A 16,962-nucleotide genomic window follows, 5' to 3' on the forward strand; every position below is an offset into this window, starting at 1 on the left:
CTGGTGCAGAGGTGTGGTTTTGTGTCTTGCTTATATTTAGCAGATGTAAGGAAATAGGACCGGGCAGCTCTGGTTCAGACCACAGGTCTATCTGCCTGGAGTCCTGCCTCTTGCTCATGGCAGCATGTAGCAGAGCTCTTGGCTTTGGCTCCAGCCAGCTTTGAGCTTTCCTTCTGTGTGTGAAGGCAGGGTTGGTTTTGTGATATGCGTTGATTTGCATTTATTTACACTGAATTTCATCTGTAGTTTTGCATGTCTAGAGCATCTTCCAGACAGTTGGCTTAGGTCTGAAAGTCTCTCTCTGCCACCTTGCCATTGCTGATTGCTACAGGTAACTGTTCTGCCTGTTAGAAAGTGGGATATCTGTCTAATTTGGCTGTTATCAGTCACTTCCTGATCTTACAAAGATTAATTTTACATTGTCCTTTTTTTTTAAGAAAGAGGATAATGTGAATGGGCTGGAAGAACCAAATGAGATGGACGGAGAGCTGCCCTGCACTGAGGTGGATGGAGAAGTGTCCTCTGCCATGGAGAATCTGGGAGGAGAGATGCCCTGTGCAGAGAGTGATACTGAAGGGGACATGTGCTGTGCCGAGAGCGATGCAGAAGGAGAGATGCCCTGTGCTGAGACCAACACAAAAGAAGAGGCACCTTGTGCTGAGAGCAGTGTGGAAGGTGAGATGCCAGGCACTGACAGTGATGGGGAAGGGGAAATGCCCTGTGCTGAGAGTGATGCAAAAGGAGAGGCATCTTGCTATGAGAGTGATGGGGAAGAAGTACCTGATACTGGAATCTCTGCTGCTTCAAAGAAAATGTCTTCCATTTCTTCTCCTTTGTGGGCAATCACCCGCCTGCGACGACGAAACCGGGTGCAAAAGAAAGGCCGTCTGCATTTAGAGCTCCCTCGAGAAAAGTCTTCAGAGCTTGTCCATACGAGGCTGCTTCAAAGGCAGCTCTCCCTGAACCGAACTAGCCTGTATGGCTCTTCCACATCTTTCTTTAATCAGACCGGCTTTGAAACGTCCCATTACTTCACCTTTGACACATCTGTGGAGCAGTATGCTATGAAAAAGTGCAGGCGGAAAAAGAATCGACGGAAATCTAGGATGGTCCTGTATCCAGATAAAACAAAAAGATACCTTCCAACAGAGGAGAAGAGCAAGGCAAAACGCTGCCTCATGCTGCTCATTGTCATTATCTTCTTCCAGATTCTCAATGCAATAGAGAACCTGGATGATAACCTCCAAAAATATGACCTAGACGGGTTGGAGAAAACAATGCACCGGGAGGTATTTGGGCAGAAGGTTGCTGTGGAAAGTATTATGGAATTACTGAAAGACTATCTGGCTACCCATATACACAACAAGCCTCTAGTAATCTCTTTAAATGGCCCATCAGGAGTTGGGAAGAGTCATGTTGGCTGGCTGCTGGCCAAACATTTTCGTTCTGTCATGGACAATGACTTTGTGCTTCAGTACTTTGTTATGCATCACTGCCCCCGTCGGGTGGCTCCTCATCCTTGCGAAACAGACTTGTCTAACAAGATCTCTGACATGGTTACAAGAGCTGAAATAGAAGAGAAGATACCATTGTTTATTCTGGATGAGGTTGAGCTCATGTCTCCAGTCCTGCTGGATACTCTCAGCCAATTCTTTGAACCCAATCAAACCAACGAGTTCCTCAATGCCATCTACATTTTAATAAGCAACATAGGAGGTGGTGAAATAACAAAGTTTGTTATCCAGAATGCATCTGCTGAGCTTCTGCATCAGCAAAGGGGAGTTGAAGAACTGCTGAGCATCGTCCAGCCTGTACTGATCAATGCCCACCCTCTCTGGAAATCTGCAGACATTGTCCCATTTGTTCTTCTGGAGAAGTCTCATGTCATAAGCTGCTTCCTAGAGGAGATGAGGAGGGAAGGGCTGTATCCTGACCAGAAGCATATTGAAAATTTAGCAAGTCAGCTCAGTTACTACACTACAGGGGACAAGCAGTACTCCAGGATGGGCTGCAAGCAGGTTGTGGCCAAAGTCAACATGCTGTAGTGATTTACTGCAGAGACCAAGTCCTGCTCTCAAGATTTGCAAAATTCTGGGCTTATGGAGGAGTACGTTACAGCAGGCTGTGGTCAAGGTGTCCTTTCTCAGGCCTGCACTGACTCTGTCCTGGTCGACGTAGAGGGATGGCAGCCCGGGATCCTCTGCAACATGGTCTCTGTTCTCCAGATGCTTCACTTGTTCCTAACGTTCTGTGAATAAGGCACAGGCAACGAAGCCCAAGCAACCTCCCATTAATTGTGAGGTGCTTTGTTCCTCACATGCTCATTTGGGATACTTTGTCATTAAGGAGTTCTGAGATGAGAACAAACGCTGTGGGATATGAACAGGAGGAGGAAATAGTAACTGGATTACTGTCTCTGCAGTACATGTAGCCATAGAATCATAGAATCATGTCTCACTCCTTCTCCAGGCTCACAGTCTTCAGCTCTTTGCTTTTCTTGGTCCTGGCTGGTGTTGTGCAGAGCAGAGGCTGTGCTGGATTGAGAGAGTTTGTGGCTCCCTGTTCCCCAAAAAGTGTGGGCAGTCAGAGCTCTGCTTTCTCCAGCTCCTACGTGACCATGCACTCCGGAGACTGCTTTTTGGACCTATTCCTGAGTTCTTGCTCTTCTGAGCTCATACCTGAGCTCACCTTTGGCACCTCCAGCAAGATTTCTGCCCTGTGAGTCTGTTTGGGCTCGCCTTGAAGACTGCTCGTCTGTGCCAGCGGTGCAGAAATAACCACCGGATTGTTTCAGGTCTGGTGGTGGCAACTCGTCCTGAGAACTCTTCTGCTTTTTGCTTCTGGGTACACTTCACCACATGTGTTATCTAGAAAGTCCAAAATAGGAACTGACATATATTAAGCAACACACACTGGAAAAGACAGTTTGGGCTGTCTGGGCTGAGTACAGTGGGAATCCTGGGCTTGTTCCCAGTCCTGTGAGGCCAAGAAAGGTTCTTTGCCACTGAGACCCAGGGGGGAGCATGCTGCCTGGAAGCACCTCAGGAAAAGCACATGTCCTTGTTTTGAGCAGGCAAACTGAGCAGATATTTATGACATTGCTTGTTCAGGTTTTGTGCCTAAATCCCTTCTACAATTTGCTGTGAATTATCATATACATAATCCTGTGCATGTTTGCACTGGTTGTTTGATTTGCCTCTTTCTGATAGTTGGTCTCCAAAGACTTCCGTCACAAACTCCTGCTTCCAGAGCTTTTGTCAGGAATAAATCCAAATTATCCTGATAGAATAATCCAAAGTACATTTCCTTTATTTGACTAGAATGTGGTTTTCCTCCCAAATTTCTCTTCTGGACCAACGTAGCTGCACTGCCATGCCTGTGCTTCCCAGTGACTCAGACTGGGAGCAAGGGCTACAGTTTTGCTGTGTGTTTTTTGCAGACCACCTTGATGCAGTGTGTGCGTGTGTGTGCAGCTCCTTGGAGTATGCTTGTGGTAAGCCAGATCCAAAAAACCACACAATGCAGCAGTGCCAAAAGCTGTGTACTGCACAGCTCCTCCATCCCCCAGAGCCGCACAAGGGGGACTAGGCTGGAGACTGGGGAAGCGTGTCCTTGGCTGAGATGATGCTGGGCTGGAAAGCCTGTCCATGGTTTCTCCTCTTGAAATTATCCAGGTGGAGAAGCCTTTTTCTCCTGCAGAATAGCCTGTGAGAGCAGCTGGGCAGAGAGCAGGAAGGGGGGTGGGGGGTGGCTTAGGGGAGGGCTCTGAATGAAACTAAGCCACCTTCTAGATGCAAGTGTCCACAAGAAGCGATGTGTGTGATCTGGTTTCCATAGCTTAGTGAGACTTTACTACCAGGACAGTTAAAATGTTTTTATCCTGGATAAGAAATAGAAACAACTCGGGGACCAAGATTCCCCTCCTCTTCCGTCTGGGAGAGGGACAGAGGTTATTTCTGGTTTCTTCTACCAAGGTCTCTCATTTCTGGAAGAGGTGTTCAAAGCACAAGAGTATGACAGGAGAGGTAAGTGTCACCCACACTGCCTGGGTTTGGGAGCTGAAAATGACATCAGTGTCTGTAGTGCTGGGCTGCAGGGCTGCTGCTGAAGCAGGCACCCATGGGCATTGGATTGTAGATGGCTTTTGTTGTGGCATCAGGACAGGCAGCAGCACTGATGGCAGTGCTGCCTTCACAAGGGAGGATTTCAGGCTTCCAAGGGCTATGCAAGGGGGTGTGGGGATGCCTGAGTTATTTTGGAGGGGATTTAGACTTGGTTTTGGATGTCTGCACTTACAGTCCACCCACAGGGTGTTCAGTTGTGCCAGAGGTCCCTGGGTGCCTCTGCACTAACCATCACCCCATGCGAGAGGAGAGGGTGACTTGAAGTGGAGCTGAGCATCTGCAGAGCTTGTTTCCATCCAAGATTCACCTGCCCTAAACCAGGAGTCTCAACCCTGCCCCAAGTGAGCTACCTGAGTTTTGCTGAGGCACCAGCCCATGCCTTCATATCCCCGTGAGCTGCATGCTGGGTGGCTCTGGGCTCACCCTGAGCAGCTCAGCACTCTTAGGCTCTGCAGCATCGGGTCCCTTGTGCCTCTGCTCAGGGAGATTGGGGACATATTATGCTGTCTTGCCTCCCCCTCCATCTCACCCCACTGCTGCACATCAGCTTCATCCCAAAGCAAAGCTGTCCCAACTATTTTGCAAAAGGCATGGGGTGCATAGGTGCCCTGTGCACCTTGAAGACCTGCCAAGGTCTTTGCCTCCTGCAAAGCTCCTTTCAGTGCTAAGAAGTGGGACTCGGCTTTCTGATGCATGAAGACCACCTCATCCCTTGGCCAGTGCTGGAAAGGACAGTCTGGCCAGTGCTGCACATGCGCCAGCCCTCCCCATGCTCCCAGCCCGCATGGCAGCTTGTACCTCTGGAGGCCTTCATCAGAAAGCACAGGAACCTCCAGGCCATGGAGAGAACGTTCCCTGCCAGAAGATAAGGATGTCTGGCCAGGCTGTCCCCAGTCCCAACTTACCCCAGGACTCGGATCCCAGCTCAAATGGCTCTTCAGGTTATCCCCAACCCCAGTCTCCCCCAGCATCCCAGCTTAGACATCTGTCCATACTGTCCCTGGTCCCCAAGCTGCCCTGAGTTCCTCTGCCAAGCCACCAGCCCTGCCAGGTGCTTTCAGGACAGTGGAGCTGGCACATGGGCGATTCACAGTACTGAGCACCAGGAGCCCGATGGCTCATTTCTCAATGCTGTATGCAAAGGAAACTGGTCTAAGGGAAAGGAACAGCTAAGGAGACTTAAATCTCATAGTCTCCCATAATGGCTGTGCCAGGATCGCTGAAGTTCTCTACCTCCGCTTGGCACAGGAACACTCTCATGCTGCCTCAGAGCCAGGAGAACCTCTCTGAAGAGCTGCTCATCACTGTAGCTGCTCCTACACATACCTGGCCAAGCCCACACTGTGGTACACCCACTGAAGGGCTGGGGTGATGAGCCCGGCTTGAGAAGTAAACAGCTCCTCCTGCAGCACATCTGAGGCTGGAATTTAGGGAGCAAAGCACAAAGAGCATGGTGGCTTGTCCTTGGTCCCACTGTCTCTTGGAGGCTCGGACGCTCCTGGCACAGGACCCAAAGCTTTCCTGGAGAGGTTTTACTCGATGGGTATGTCTGAGATGCCAGGTGTGTGGTAATGTGCTTTCACCATAGACTTTGTCCTCCTTAGCCAGATGTGGCTTTCTTTATCCAATTGCCTTTGCCAGGGGAAAATGCTGGTTGAGCTGGAAGGATGGGTTTGAAGCTGAAGGATGGAGAGACACCCCCAGGCTGGGGCACTCAGATTGCTGGTCCTGCTCTTCCCCTGCACAGCTGAGCTGTGAATTGACAGGCTGGTATACAGCCTGGACTCCCTCACTTTGAAAGCATCCCACACATCTCCCCTGTGCTGTCAGCTCCCTTCACCTGGTGCAGGGCTTGTTTTCTTCCAGTAGCACTGGGCCATGGGTGTCACAGGATGCCAGGATGCCTGGTCCCACAGGTCCAAGCCACCAGGACGGGTGTCGTGGTTTAGCCCCAGCCAGCAACTCAGCACCACGCAGCCGCTCGCTCACTCCCCCTACCCCGATGGGATGGGGGAGAGAAATGAAGGAGTAAGAGTGAGAAACACTCCTGGGTTGAGATAAGAACAGTTTAATAATTGACATAAAGTAAAACAGTAATGATAATAATAACAATATAATAATGATGATTATGATAATAATAATAATATACAAAGCAAGTGATGCACAATGCAATTGCTCACCACCCACCGACCGATACCCAGACAGTTCCTGAGCAGCGATCGCTGCTCCCCGGCCAACTCCCGCCAGTTTATATACTGAGCATGACATCATATGGTATGGAATAGCCCTTTGGCCAGTTTGGCTCAACTATTCTGGCTGTGCCCCCTCCCAGTTTCTTGTGCACCTGGCAGAGCATGGGAAGCTGAAAAGGCCTTGACTAGCATAAGCAGTACTTAGCAACAACTACAAACATCAGCGTGTTATCAACATTCTTCTCCTACTAAATCACACAGCACTATGCCTGCTACTAGGAAGAAAATTAACTCTATCCCAGCCAAAACCAGGACAACGGGTCACCCTCCTGTTGCCAGCTCTTGCTTCCTAATGCACCGTGCACTCAGGAGTGGGTACAAAACCCACCAGAGTAAGGGGACTGCAGAGGGTACTGTGCTGTGTTGTCCATAGTCTCATCCATCTATAAGGGATTTCTTCAGCCCTTCTTTACTCTTAATAGCTTCTTTGTAACCAAAATATCTAGAAATATGACTAGATATTGCTAGGGATGAAAAGAATTGCTGTGGCTGCATGCCTGTCCTGTGCCTTCATCCAGCTCCTCTGGATTCCCCAGGTGAATGGGGGCTGCCTGAAGTGTGGGAGCTGCCACATATATCTGCTATCAAGGTGGCTGTAGGTGGCACTGGGAAGGCTTCCTTGGTCGGCAAGAGCTCTTCCTAAGTCAGGCACACCTTCCTGTTGTGCTTGGAGCAGTGATTTATGGGAAGTAGCTCCTGCCCTGCTGCGGGCATGGCTCTGCATTTGGCCTCAAGCAAAGCAAGGCTGGTTCAGTAATTAAAGCAGCACTGGGATAACTGTTCCCCATCATGGTCTGGCGGGGGCTCATGGGGAGACCAGCAGGTACTCTGTACCCTGCAACTGCATCCAAAGCCAGAGTGGTGTTTGGGCCAAATTTTCTTTTTGCGTTTCACCTGGGAAAAGTGCAGAGTGATTCCAAATAGGTGTATAGTAAGGATGTGGGAACAGCTGCTGTTACTGCCCGTGAGAGCATGGCAATGATAAGGGAGGGTAAAAGTAAATAAGAAATAGCGTGTGTCTTGCACAGGATGGAAATTGTGACCACATTGGCCTGGTCTGTGCTGAAGGCTTTCCTGGGGCTGGGTTCAAGTCAGAGGGCCCTTGGGCATGAGCTTCATTCCCATCATGTGTGGTGCTGTCAGACCTTGACAGAGCAGCTGTGCCACCCCCAGGAGCACCTCCCAGCACAGAAGATGCACCAATTAGCACCAGCTCTGAAGGCACTAATTAGTCTTCCCCATATCAACCTGACCTGACAGCTCCCCACACCCAGGAGCCTTCCCTGCATAGGAAGAATTTTCTAAGTGTGCTCAGGAACCCTATTTAAGCTCAGCTGGAGCCATCAGTCCCTGTGGGAGCTATGTTGGAGGAGTGCTGGTATCCAGATCTGCTCCATCTGTGCCTGGTTGTGGGCTCTGCTGATCCAAGACCTCAGCCTGTAGCCTGATGTTTTGTCCTGCCCTATCACCATGGACCTGTCTGGCCATTGCTGGATCTGGCCCTGATCTGTGGCTTGTCTTCCTGGCTTCACACTGGACCCATCTCATCACCATGGTGTTGCTGGATCTGGACTTTTGGGTTGCTCTGGACTCTTGGTTGGACCTGGCCACCATCTTGGACCTGCCCCAGTCTTCCATGCAGGTACTGTGGGATGGACCCTGCTGGACATGGGGTTCCACTTGCTCCCTCCTTCCTGAGGGAGCTGCCCTGTTCTTGCTGTCCCCTGATATGGGGGCACCTTGGTGTGGGGGGCCAGGAAAGGCCATCAGGCCAAGTGTGCAGCTGGTGGGAACACTGAAGAGGACCTTGTGGCCAAGGCAACAATTGCCTTCTCCCCATGGGTGCCTAAAGCTAAAGTGGAAGGCTACATCCCTCCCTTTGGTGCCATTTGTGTCTAGGGCATGACCCACGTTGGCAGAATCCCCCCATGGCACCAGAAGAGCCCCCTGAGCTGGGGGACATATGGTTCCCAACACCTGCACATCCTTCCCTGCTAAAGCAGCTTTGCTTTGGGTTGCAGGACAAGTTGCTGGGGCTGTCCAGGGAAGGGAGCTGCCTGGGGTGATGCAGCATGTGAGAAATCTGGCTGGCAAAGGTGTCACCCATGTGCACCCTGGCATGCTGCTGCAGACCCACCCCAGGCTGCCTGGCCTGTGCTCCATCCCAATGTCACTACTTTTCCATGCTGGTATTGGAGATGCTTCCCCCCTGAGCTGTGCATGGTTCCTGACAGATAGCCCACCACTTCTGCCCATGCATGGACTGAAGCTCCTCCCTCCCACCCAGCCCCAGGGGCCACTGGGCACATGCTTGTTCCTACCACATCAGCTGGCAGCAGGTGGCACTGGGAGTCATGCCTATGGGTGCTCAGGTCAGATGCCACATGCGGGAACCCTGATGACTGGACAAAGCGTGGGCTGCTGAGATATGGAAACAGCAAACTTTCCCTGCTGGGATCAGCACTGATGCACATGCTGCCTTTGCTGGTGTCTCTCCTGGTGCCTGTGGGTGCTGCCCAAGTCCTTGCTCAGCTGCAGGGCTCTGTCATTTTGCAATCAGTCTTTGGGGCTAGGGTGGTGTCACTGCTCTGTTTTGTGCCCACAGCCCCAGTCACCTGTAGGAACATCATCAGGGACAATCTCCTGGCCAGGGTCTCCTATTTTCCAGTTGCAGGAGCATCCTTAGTGGTTCCTGAGGAAGGGCTGAAAGTTGGAGACCAGTTGACCCTCAAATTGCTTCCACATGTGATTTGGGAGGTTTTTCTTTTATACAGATAGTGATAATGAACTGCTTTCACCAAGCTTGTGGGCTTGGAGCACTCCAGGCAGGAGTGCTGTGGCTGGAAGTTCTCGGGGGCACTCCAGTACCAGGGATGTGGCTGTCTCCTCCATGAGGTCTGGACCTGTGGCAGTATGAACAGGATTTGCCTTGTGTTTCTCCATGGACATGGTCCAGCTCCAGCCAGAGGAAGGCAGGTGCCCACACATTTTCTGTGTGAACTCTGGCTAACTTCAGCTGCCTCCAGGAGAAGAGGTTTGTATTTAAATGTTCCTAAAAAGGAGATAATCCAAGCTGCCTCCATTAATCAAAGTGAGCCTGTCTAAAGCCATCTCCAGAGGTGGGTGCTGGCTGATATGGTCAGCCTGGCTGCAAGGCTGAGTCTTCCCTGGGATTTCTTTCCGCTGTGGGAAGATGCTGCAGTGATGGCACAGTACTGGACCAGAGCTGCTCTGTTATGCACCACAGCATCATGCCAGCCTTGCTGGGCTTGCCTGGTCCCTGAGTGCTGCTGGGGCTGCTCCTGCTGCAGTGTGCCTACCCAGTGTGACCTTGTCCTTGCTGGCTGGTGCCTCTGGCCATGATGGCTCTACCAAGAACTGCAGAGGATGTGTGACATTGGCCTGGGGCACCTGAACAGTGTTTGCAGATAGATGCAAACTGGGGTACCACTTAAAGGGCGTGTGAAAGCAATGGTAAGCCCATTTCTACATACACTAATAATATGCCCTTACACACAGGACAAGGAAAAGCTACTGATGAACCCTAGAAGGTTAAGTGCTTTGTTGCTTTTTTTCCAAGTCCTGTAGTCTTCACTAAATAGATGAGCTGCAACCAGGAAGGCAAATTTTAGTATCAGTGACAGCAGGGGAAGATCATGGGCTGCAGTAGGGGAGAAAAGAGCAAGGACAGCTTAGGTAAGTTAGAGGTTTCACAATAGCTGTGAATGATGCAATTCATCTGAGGGTGCAGAGGAAACTGTCTACAATGGCTTTTCAGACCATGTGGAGTTGGTGTGAGCCTCTGAAATGTGGAGGGAGACAAGCACTCCAACATTTTCCAAGTTAAGTTGTGACCATTATAGCCTAATTTCCCCTTCTGACAGGATATTCCATGAATAGCTGTTAATAGTTACTGGGATGAACTGGAAGGAGTTTTCCAGAGCTGGGGAAATTCAATATTCCCCAAACAGGGGGGAGGACAGAGGTGGGAGCTTGGCTGCCTGTTGAATTTGGAGGGGATGGGGAGCTGGGAGGTGTGCAAGCATTGCAGAAGACAGGCTTGGGATGAAAAGCATAAATTGGAGGAAAGGTCTGAGAGAAGGTGCTGCAGAGGAGGGTGGGAGTGAGAAAATGCACGTTCCAGCATGGGGAGGGCTAAGGGCTGGAAGGAAAACAAGCCTTGGGGGGATCACAGCACTCATGCTCTGCACAAGGAATAATACCACGGGGTTGTGAGAAAGGCAAACATCCCATTAAAATGTATAAATAGGTGTGTTGCATATACAAGGGATGAAGTAATGCGGGGCCACATAGAGTGCCTTGCTGAAGCACTGTGGCCATATTTGGGCACCCTCCTGGGGAGGGAGCCCTCAGTGCTGTGCTGCACCAGCCATCTTGCCTGCAAAAGTGAGCTCTGGGAAGGGAGTGAGCAAGGGGAGTTTGTGCAGCCTGGAGAAAGTTTCAGGTGAAGCATGATAAGAGGCTTCAAATATGCAAAAGACTGGCAGAAAGGAGACGGCGGTGCTTGGTTTGCCTGGTCCTCCTTGAGCAGGGTGTGGAGTTGGCTCCAGAGAGTGAGGCTTAGGTTAAACTTTAGGAAAATTGCTGTAGCTGCAGAAGTGAAGCACCAAACTGGATTGATTAGAGTCACTGCAGAATTGCTGACACTGAACCTGGGGACAGAGGAGAAGCTGCAGGCCTCTGCCTTGGTGGTCTCAAGTTCCTGCTTCACTTGTCTTCTGTCACCCCTTGGTGCCTGTTAAGGGCTCAGCTGTAACTTTCTCCTGCCCAGCACACAGCCGATCTTGCAGTGCTTGGTCTTCACAGAGATCACACCAATTTAACGTTACTCCTCTGTAATGGGTTTGTTTCAGTTACTACAATACCTGGATTTAGGTGCAAAGTTTCAGGCATCTGCATCTGAAAACTGTCAACCTGGGGAAGTGTGGTGAGATCAGCAAGTAACTCCAAATGAATTGATTTCCCAGGTGGGATGAGTTAGAAGGACAATGGAATCAGCCAGCATTGAAACTAGAGTATGCAGAAGAGTTAATCGCACAACTAAACTAATCTAGAACCCCATTTACTTCCCCTTGACACTTTTCTCTTATTGATTCAGTTTATTAATAGTTATTAGATATGATTTTAGGGTCTACATCTAGAGCTACCACAAAGGACTTGTAGCCATCTCCAGGAAGCACCTGCAGAAGGGGCAGACCTCCCTAGCATGGTTTAATGTTCTCTGGTTACAGATGTAGAGCTGGTTGGTGGCTCCTTGTGCCACTGTGCAGGAGTGGAGCTCTGCAGCATGGGACTCTCATCAGCTCCTGCTTCTCCTCCATCTGTGGGGATTACCACAGAACCACTCACAGCTCCGTGCAGGATACACAGTCCAGGATCTTCTGCGGATGCTAATTTGAGTTTACTGACACTGCATTTCCTGTGCTGTTTTATCAACTGATCCCTCAGGTTGGGATTCAGCTGCCCTAATTTTGGCACCTTGAAGTCTGAGTAAGTCTGCCTGGGATTTCCCCACCCCTGCCTCCTGGAAAGAGTCTGCCCAGGAACCCAGGCCTGGGAAAAGGCCACTTGGAAAACCTTCCCTGAGCCCCTGCTCATGCTGTGGGTTCCCTGGGCAGGGTTGGATCCCTGGGCCATGTGCGGACCATGCAGCCTCTGGGTTATTGCAGCTCTGTACTCCTTGATGCAACAGCTTTAGCTGTCGGCATGCTGCTGATGGAAGCCACCACCACCCCATCTCACTCCTGGCTACCCTGCCATGATACCCAGGTATCCTGACCTGATATCTTCTTTCTAGGACAGAGTGAGTTCCTGCAGGTCAGACTCATGCTAAGCAGCATTTGCGGGCCAAGCCCTGCTTAGTCTGCTACTACAGCCATGGAAGCAATCACTTTGCTGCCCTGAGCTATGTGGGTGCATCTTGCCCTGCATTTGGCTATTATTGCTAATGGTACATCTCCCTGCTGGGGCTTTACCCTGGGGATGTGGCTGCAGGGACCACCATGTTGTCTCCCCAGCTCCCAGCCTTGCTGCTCCCAGCCTCAGGCTGGGATTCCCACAGCTTTTGTTTTAGTTAACTTTTGGCATCAGCTCCAGCTTCCCCAGAGGGTCAAAAAGGATCCAGTTCTAAGGATCCCATCCTTCACCAGATCCTGGCACCTGATCCCCATGAGATGTGTGTACATTTTTGTGGCCAGCAAGTGATGTGCGAAAGAAAAGGTAAAGCATTAACTGCAGCTAAACCCTCCATTTTCACCTGTACCTTTGCCTCTCTCCTGTTCCTATAAAGTGCTGCACTATCCAAATGCTCTCACTCAAACCAGACCCATGTGGTATCTTTCCTGTTCTTCCAAGCAAAATTAAAAAAAACCCCAATCTTCAAAATCCTTAGAGAAAGATGTTCCCAGAACTTAAGGTTTCCACTTAAACTCTCTGAGCCACCTGACACAAAAGCTGTGTGCAGGTACAAAAGGAATTGCAGGCGTGACTCTCTGAAATTGGGGAGTCTGGTACTGGGTTTCCCACCCAGCCATCCCCAGCTTCCACATTTTCACAACATGGCGCTCTCTTTCCTGGTAGCTTTTCCAAGGCTGCAACCGAAGAGGTATGTACCCCTGCTAGCTGGCACAACTTGGCATTACTATTGCATGCTCTTTCTGATATATCACAGCAAACTGCCCAGTTCTTCCAGAGATGACCTCATATATTCTCCTTTGCCTTCAAGGTCCTGCCATCTCTCTGGGTGCTGTGGGGGCCTTAAAGTCAGTTCTGAGCTTTTGCTTTGAGCATAAGCTGGGCCTTGGCTTCAAGGTTGTTGCTTCTCTCTCCAGTGTGAAAAAAGGGCTTGCGTGCCTTGGGTTTGCTCCAACTATTTCAGATGATGTAATAAGCATTTCTGCCCCTCCTTGCAGACTTCTTTAGCACAAACAGCACTGAGATTCTTGGATGGCTCAAGGTCAGAACACGGTACTGAATGTTGTGGAGCACCTTGGCCTGACGTGACCCAGTGTCCTCAGCTCCATCAGTGCTACGGCCTCTGTCATCTTCAGCTGTAAAAGCTGCTCCATGCTGGTTCTGTTACTCCTATGATGCATGCCAAGGCCTTTCAGGTTGCACCCTTATGCCAAAGATCTAGCACCTCCACCTCTGAATGCTGCTTCTGATGCATCCAAGGCTCAGTTTTTGGCTTTGGTGATCCATTGGTGAAATGTACTCAAGTCTCTGGATTAGAGGGGGTGATGAAATTCAATTCTTTGGATTCAGCTCAACAGAAATTGTTTTTTCTTCTCCTTGCACCTGGTGGGCAGAAGATCTGCTTTGTGCAGTGCTGATTCATCTTAGCTCTTCTCACTTGAGGACGATTCAGTGACCTGCTTGGACAAGCTCACCTGGGAGTTATAAATACATCCCTGTGTAATGCTCACATGACAATAAGCTAATGGGTAATGATGATTGCCAATAAGAATAGGATTTGTCCCTACAGGTAGAGCCCCCTCTTCCTGGGGCTTGTTTTGAGGTTGGGTTATTACTTGCCTCCCTACAGCTGGATGCTGGACAATGCTAGTGAGATGGATTAGGTGCAAGATGTGGAACTTCACTGAGAAATCTCGATGTGATTAACACAAGGTGATGCTGTTGGTGCCAGAGCTGGAGTAAACTTCTGGACAGGCTGCACTCCTGTCCAGCGGGACCTGCCCATTAACTGCACTGAGGTAAACACAGCTCATATGGTGGGACAGCTGGAAGAAACTAAATTGATCTGTCTCTCTCCTTGGATATGATCCTGGCTGAAATAAAGGGGATAGTTGAATGTAATACTGAATGTTTGATTTTTGGCCTTTAACATCTACTGTTCACTCAACATCCAGGTGTATTTGGTGTCCAGTTTGGGTGGCTGCCTGTGGCACTTCCCCCTCCAAACTGAGCCGACCCTGCCTGAAACCCGTGGCCTGGGAGTAGGAGGATTTGTTACTAATCCCCAGCCTGACTCATTCATGTGTTGGGACCAGGGCGGGTCTGAGGGCTCATATACCACAGGGCAAAGCAGCAGCAATCCACATGAATTATTTTCTTATCGCGTGCTTCCTCTAAGCCACTTAACGTGATTTAGGTGCTGCCTGATGATATTGCACCAGTTGTGGGAGGCAGATGCCTGGCAGGGAGTGCAGTTAGGACACTGCCACTGAGCACAGCTGTAGCCATCAGAGGTAAGGGACAAGCCATTTTACCTCACTCTGACTAGCTTCCATGAGAGATGGTGACTAAAGAGGCTGCTTGAGCCAGTTCCTTACGTCTTAGGAGTTGCCTTGCCATGAGTTGACAATGATTAGGTGATTTTGGAAGCAGCAATTTGTCTCCCAGCCCTCTAGGCTTTGCCTTGCAGGGGGGGAAAAGATGACCAAAGCCCACCAAAGGTCTGTCTTGTGTCCCATCTGTGTCTCATGTTTAAGTACTGATCTGGGCAGTATAAAAGACTGCCCTGAGGAAGGTGTTTTTCAGCAGCAAGTGTCTTGAGGTGAGCCACTGGCTCCAGCACTTGGTTTAAATGAGGATTAGGGATGATTGCAAAAGCACAAGCAGTGTTGCCACATAGAATTAATGACCCACTACCCTGGAGGTGCTGGGTGGCACAGAGCTAGAAATAGGACTCCATGTATTGTAGTCACTGTGTTAGTAGCTACATTTTGTGTCTGCCCAAAGTTTCCAGTGGAATAAGTCTGATGCCTGGGAGTGTTCACAGGACAGCAGTGACGTGATGGTGATTTACAATGCACAAAGCACAGAAGTTGATGCCTTGTGACTTAAAGCCAACACCATTTTGCTCTTCCAAGAAGCAGAAGGAAAGCAATGGTAGGGAGCCCAAAGGGCAAGAGGAGATGTCAAAGCATAGTTTTAAAATTTTATTTTTTTGCCCTTTGCTGCTGCTTTGTGGTGGCTAAAGGCTGCCTGAGAAGCCTTGGGAGAGATCAATTTATATTTGATTTTACATTAGCCATCCAGAGCTGGTTGCCAAAGACATTTTGCAGGAATTCATCTCTCATTCCCACCTGCTTGGTGCAGGTGTGAGGTGCCCCACACCGACAAATATACGTGAATTTTGCAGCTAACTCTTCTAACTTCATGACAAGGATCCCAGAGAGAGCTGGAGACCCCTCCAGCAGGTTTATGGGCACTCAGCCCTTTGAGGATCTGTTTAGTCATCATAAGGCACAAAGAATTTGAATGTGAGTGTTGGTTTTTTCCTTTTCTGGGCATATCTGAGATTGAGCTTGCCAGAGCAAGTGCTGAGGTTGCTCATTTTCTGGGGCATAGTGCTGAGATTGCGCAGGGTCATAACAGAAACTGGGGTCTCCCACCTCTATCCCTCCAGCTCAAGGCCAGAGATACTGGCAGGTGGGTTGGGAAGGTAGGGGAGGAAGGTGAGAGCATGCCTGTCCTCAGAATCCATTTCTGTTCTTTATAGCAGATAGGTGAATTTTAGTGAAGGATACACTCTCAAAAGCACTGAAATGTCTCGAGGCAAAGTCTTGTGATAGCTGTAATAAAGGAGAACAGAACTGGGTAGGAGAAAATTTGGAGCATGCTCTTACACTCCTGTTAGCAGTGAGTGGGCAGCTACGTGGTGCTGTGGGTAGAGACATTCCAGAGCGGTTTGTGAGTCAGCCGAGCTCCTCCCATCACAACTTCACTCATCAAAGCAAGTATTTATAGCACAGGTAGGAGTAAGGAGAGAAATCAAAGAAGAGCTTCCCAGAAAGACGCATAAATCACTCCAAGAGTTCAGCTCTGGGGTTCTGCAATTTTTTGCTTTAATGAGAATGAATAAAAGCGCTGTTGTTATTAGTAATATTTCTTAATATTATTTCATCAGTCTGATTTTTGAATTAAAACCATCTTTGAGCAAAGAGATATTTCCATAGACTACTCCCACCTTTCAGAGCTACCCCAGCAGGCTGCTAAGGACATGCTCTCTTACACCAGAGAAAATATTTTCTCCAGCACCGATCTGCTGCAAAACAATTCAGAAAGTCTGTCCAGGCCGATGTTTGCTGTCCGAACTGTCGGGAGACCTCCAGGCCTTCCAGCAAAGCGAAGCAGGAAAGCCAGGAAGGTGCTGTACCCAGCCCAGGTGAGAAAATACTTGCCACGTCAAGAGAAAGACCTAGTCAAGCGGTGGCTGCTCTTCTTTGCTGGAATCATCCTCATGCAGGTCTTAACTGAGGATCCTGAGCAAGAGAGACTAGCTGGGGGAAAAAGCCTTAGAAAGCAGCCGCTCTGTGCACCAGCATCACTGATGGCTGCATGGCTCACGGCTGCAGGGAACGGCTCCAGAGAAGACAGAGCTATTTCAGAGGCCCCGGCAATCATTTTCTCATCAGCTTATGGGCACCAGCCTCTCAGGCAAACCACAGCAGATGTGCCACAACAAGCGGGGAGACATCTGCACGCTTTCTGCAGGCAATGCTTGACCAGTTTCCTCCATGCAGAGCACTGAACTGTGTGTGAGAAGCTGTCTTTCTATTCCTGCTCTTGGACATTAGCTGCTGGAGCGCTGTCAGTAGCAG

General features: G+C 49.8%; 1 protein-coding gene across 1 annotated transcript; it reads left to right on the forward strand.

Moving 5' to 3' along the window:
* Positions 1-444: 444 nt before the first annotated feature.
* Positions 445-2,727, forward strand: TOR4A (torsin family 4 member A). The gene has a single exon (XM_009488169.2). The coding sequence runs from the start codon at positions 477-479 to the stop codon at positions 2,043-2,045; it is 1,569 nt and encodes a 522-aa protein (XP_009486444.1). The 5' UTR covers positions 445-476; the 3' UTR covers positions 2,046-2,727.
* The last annotated feature ends 14,235 nt before the right edge of the window (positions 2,728-16,962 follow it).

Source organism: Pelecanus crispus, chromosome 9, assembly GCF_030463565.1.
Source record: "Pelecanus crispus isolate bPelCri1 chromosome 9, bPelCri1.pri, whole genome shotgun sequence".
In the NCBI taxonomy this organism is placed as follows: domain Eukaryota; kingdom Metazoa; phylum Chordata; class Aves; order Pelecaniformes; family Pelecanidae; genus Pelecanus; species Pelecanus crispus.

Excerpts from the sequence above, each read along its gene's own strand:
- TOR4A (XM_009488169.2), top strand. The coding sequence starts at position 477 with ATGGACGGAGAGCTGCCCTGCACTGAGGTGGATGGAGAAGTGTCCTCT.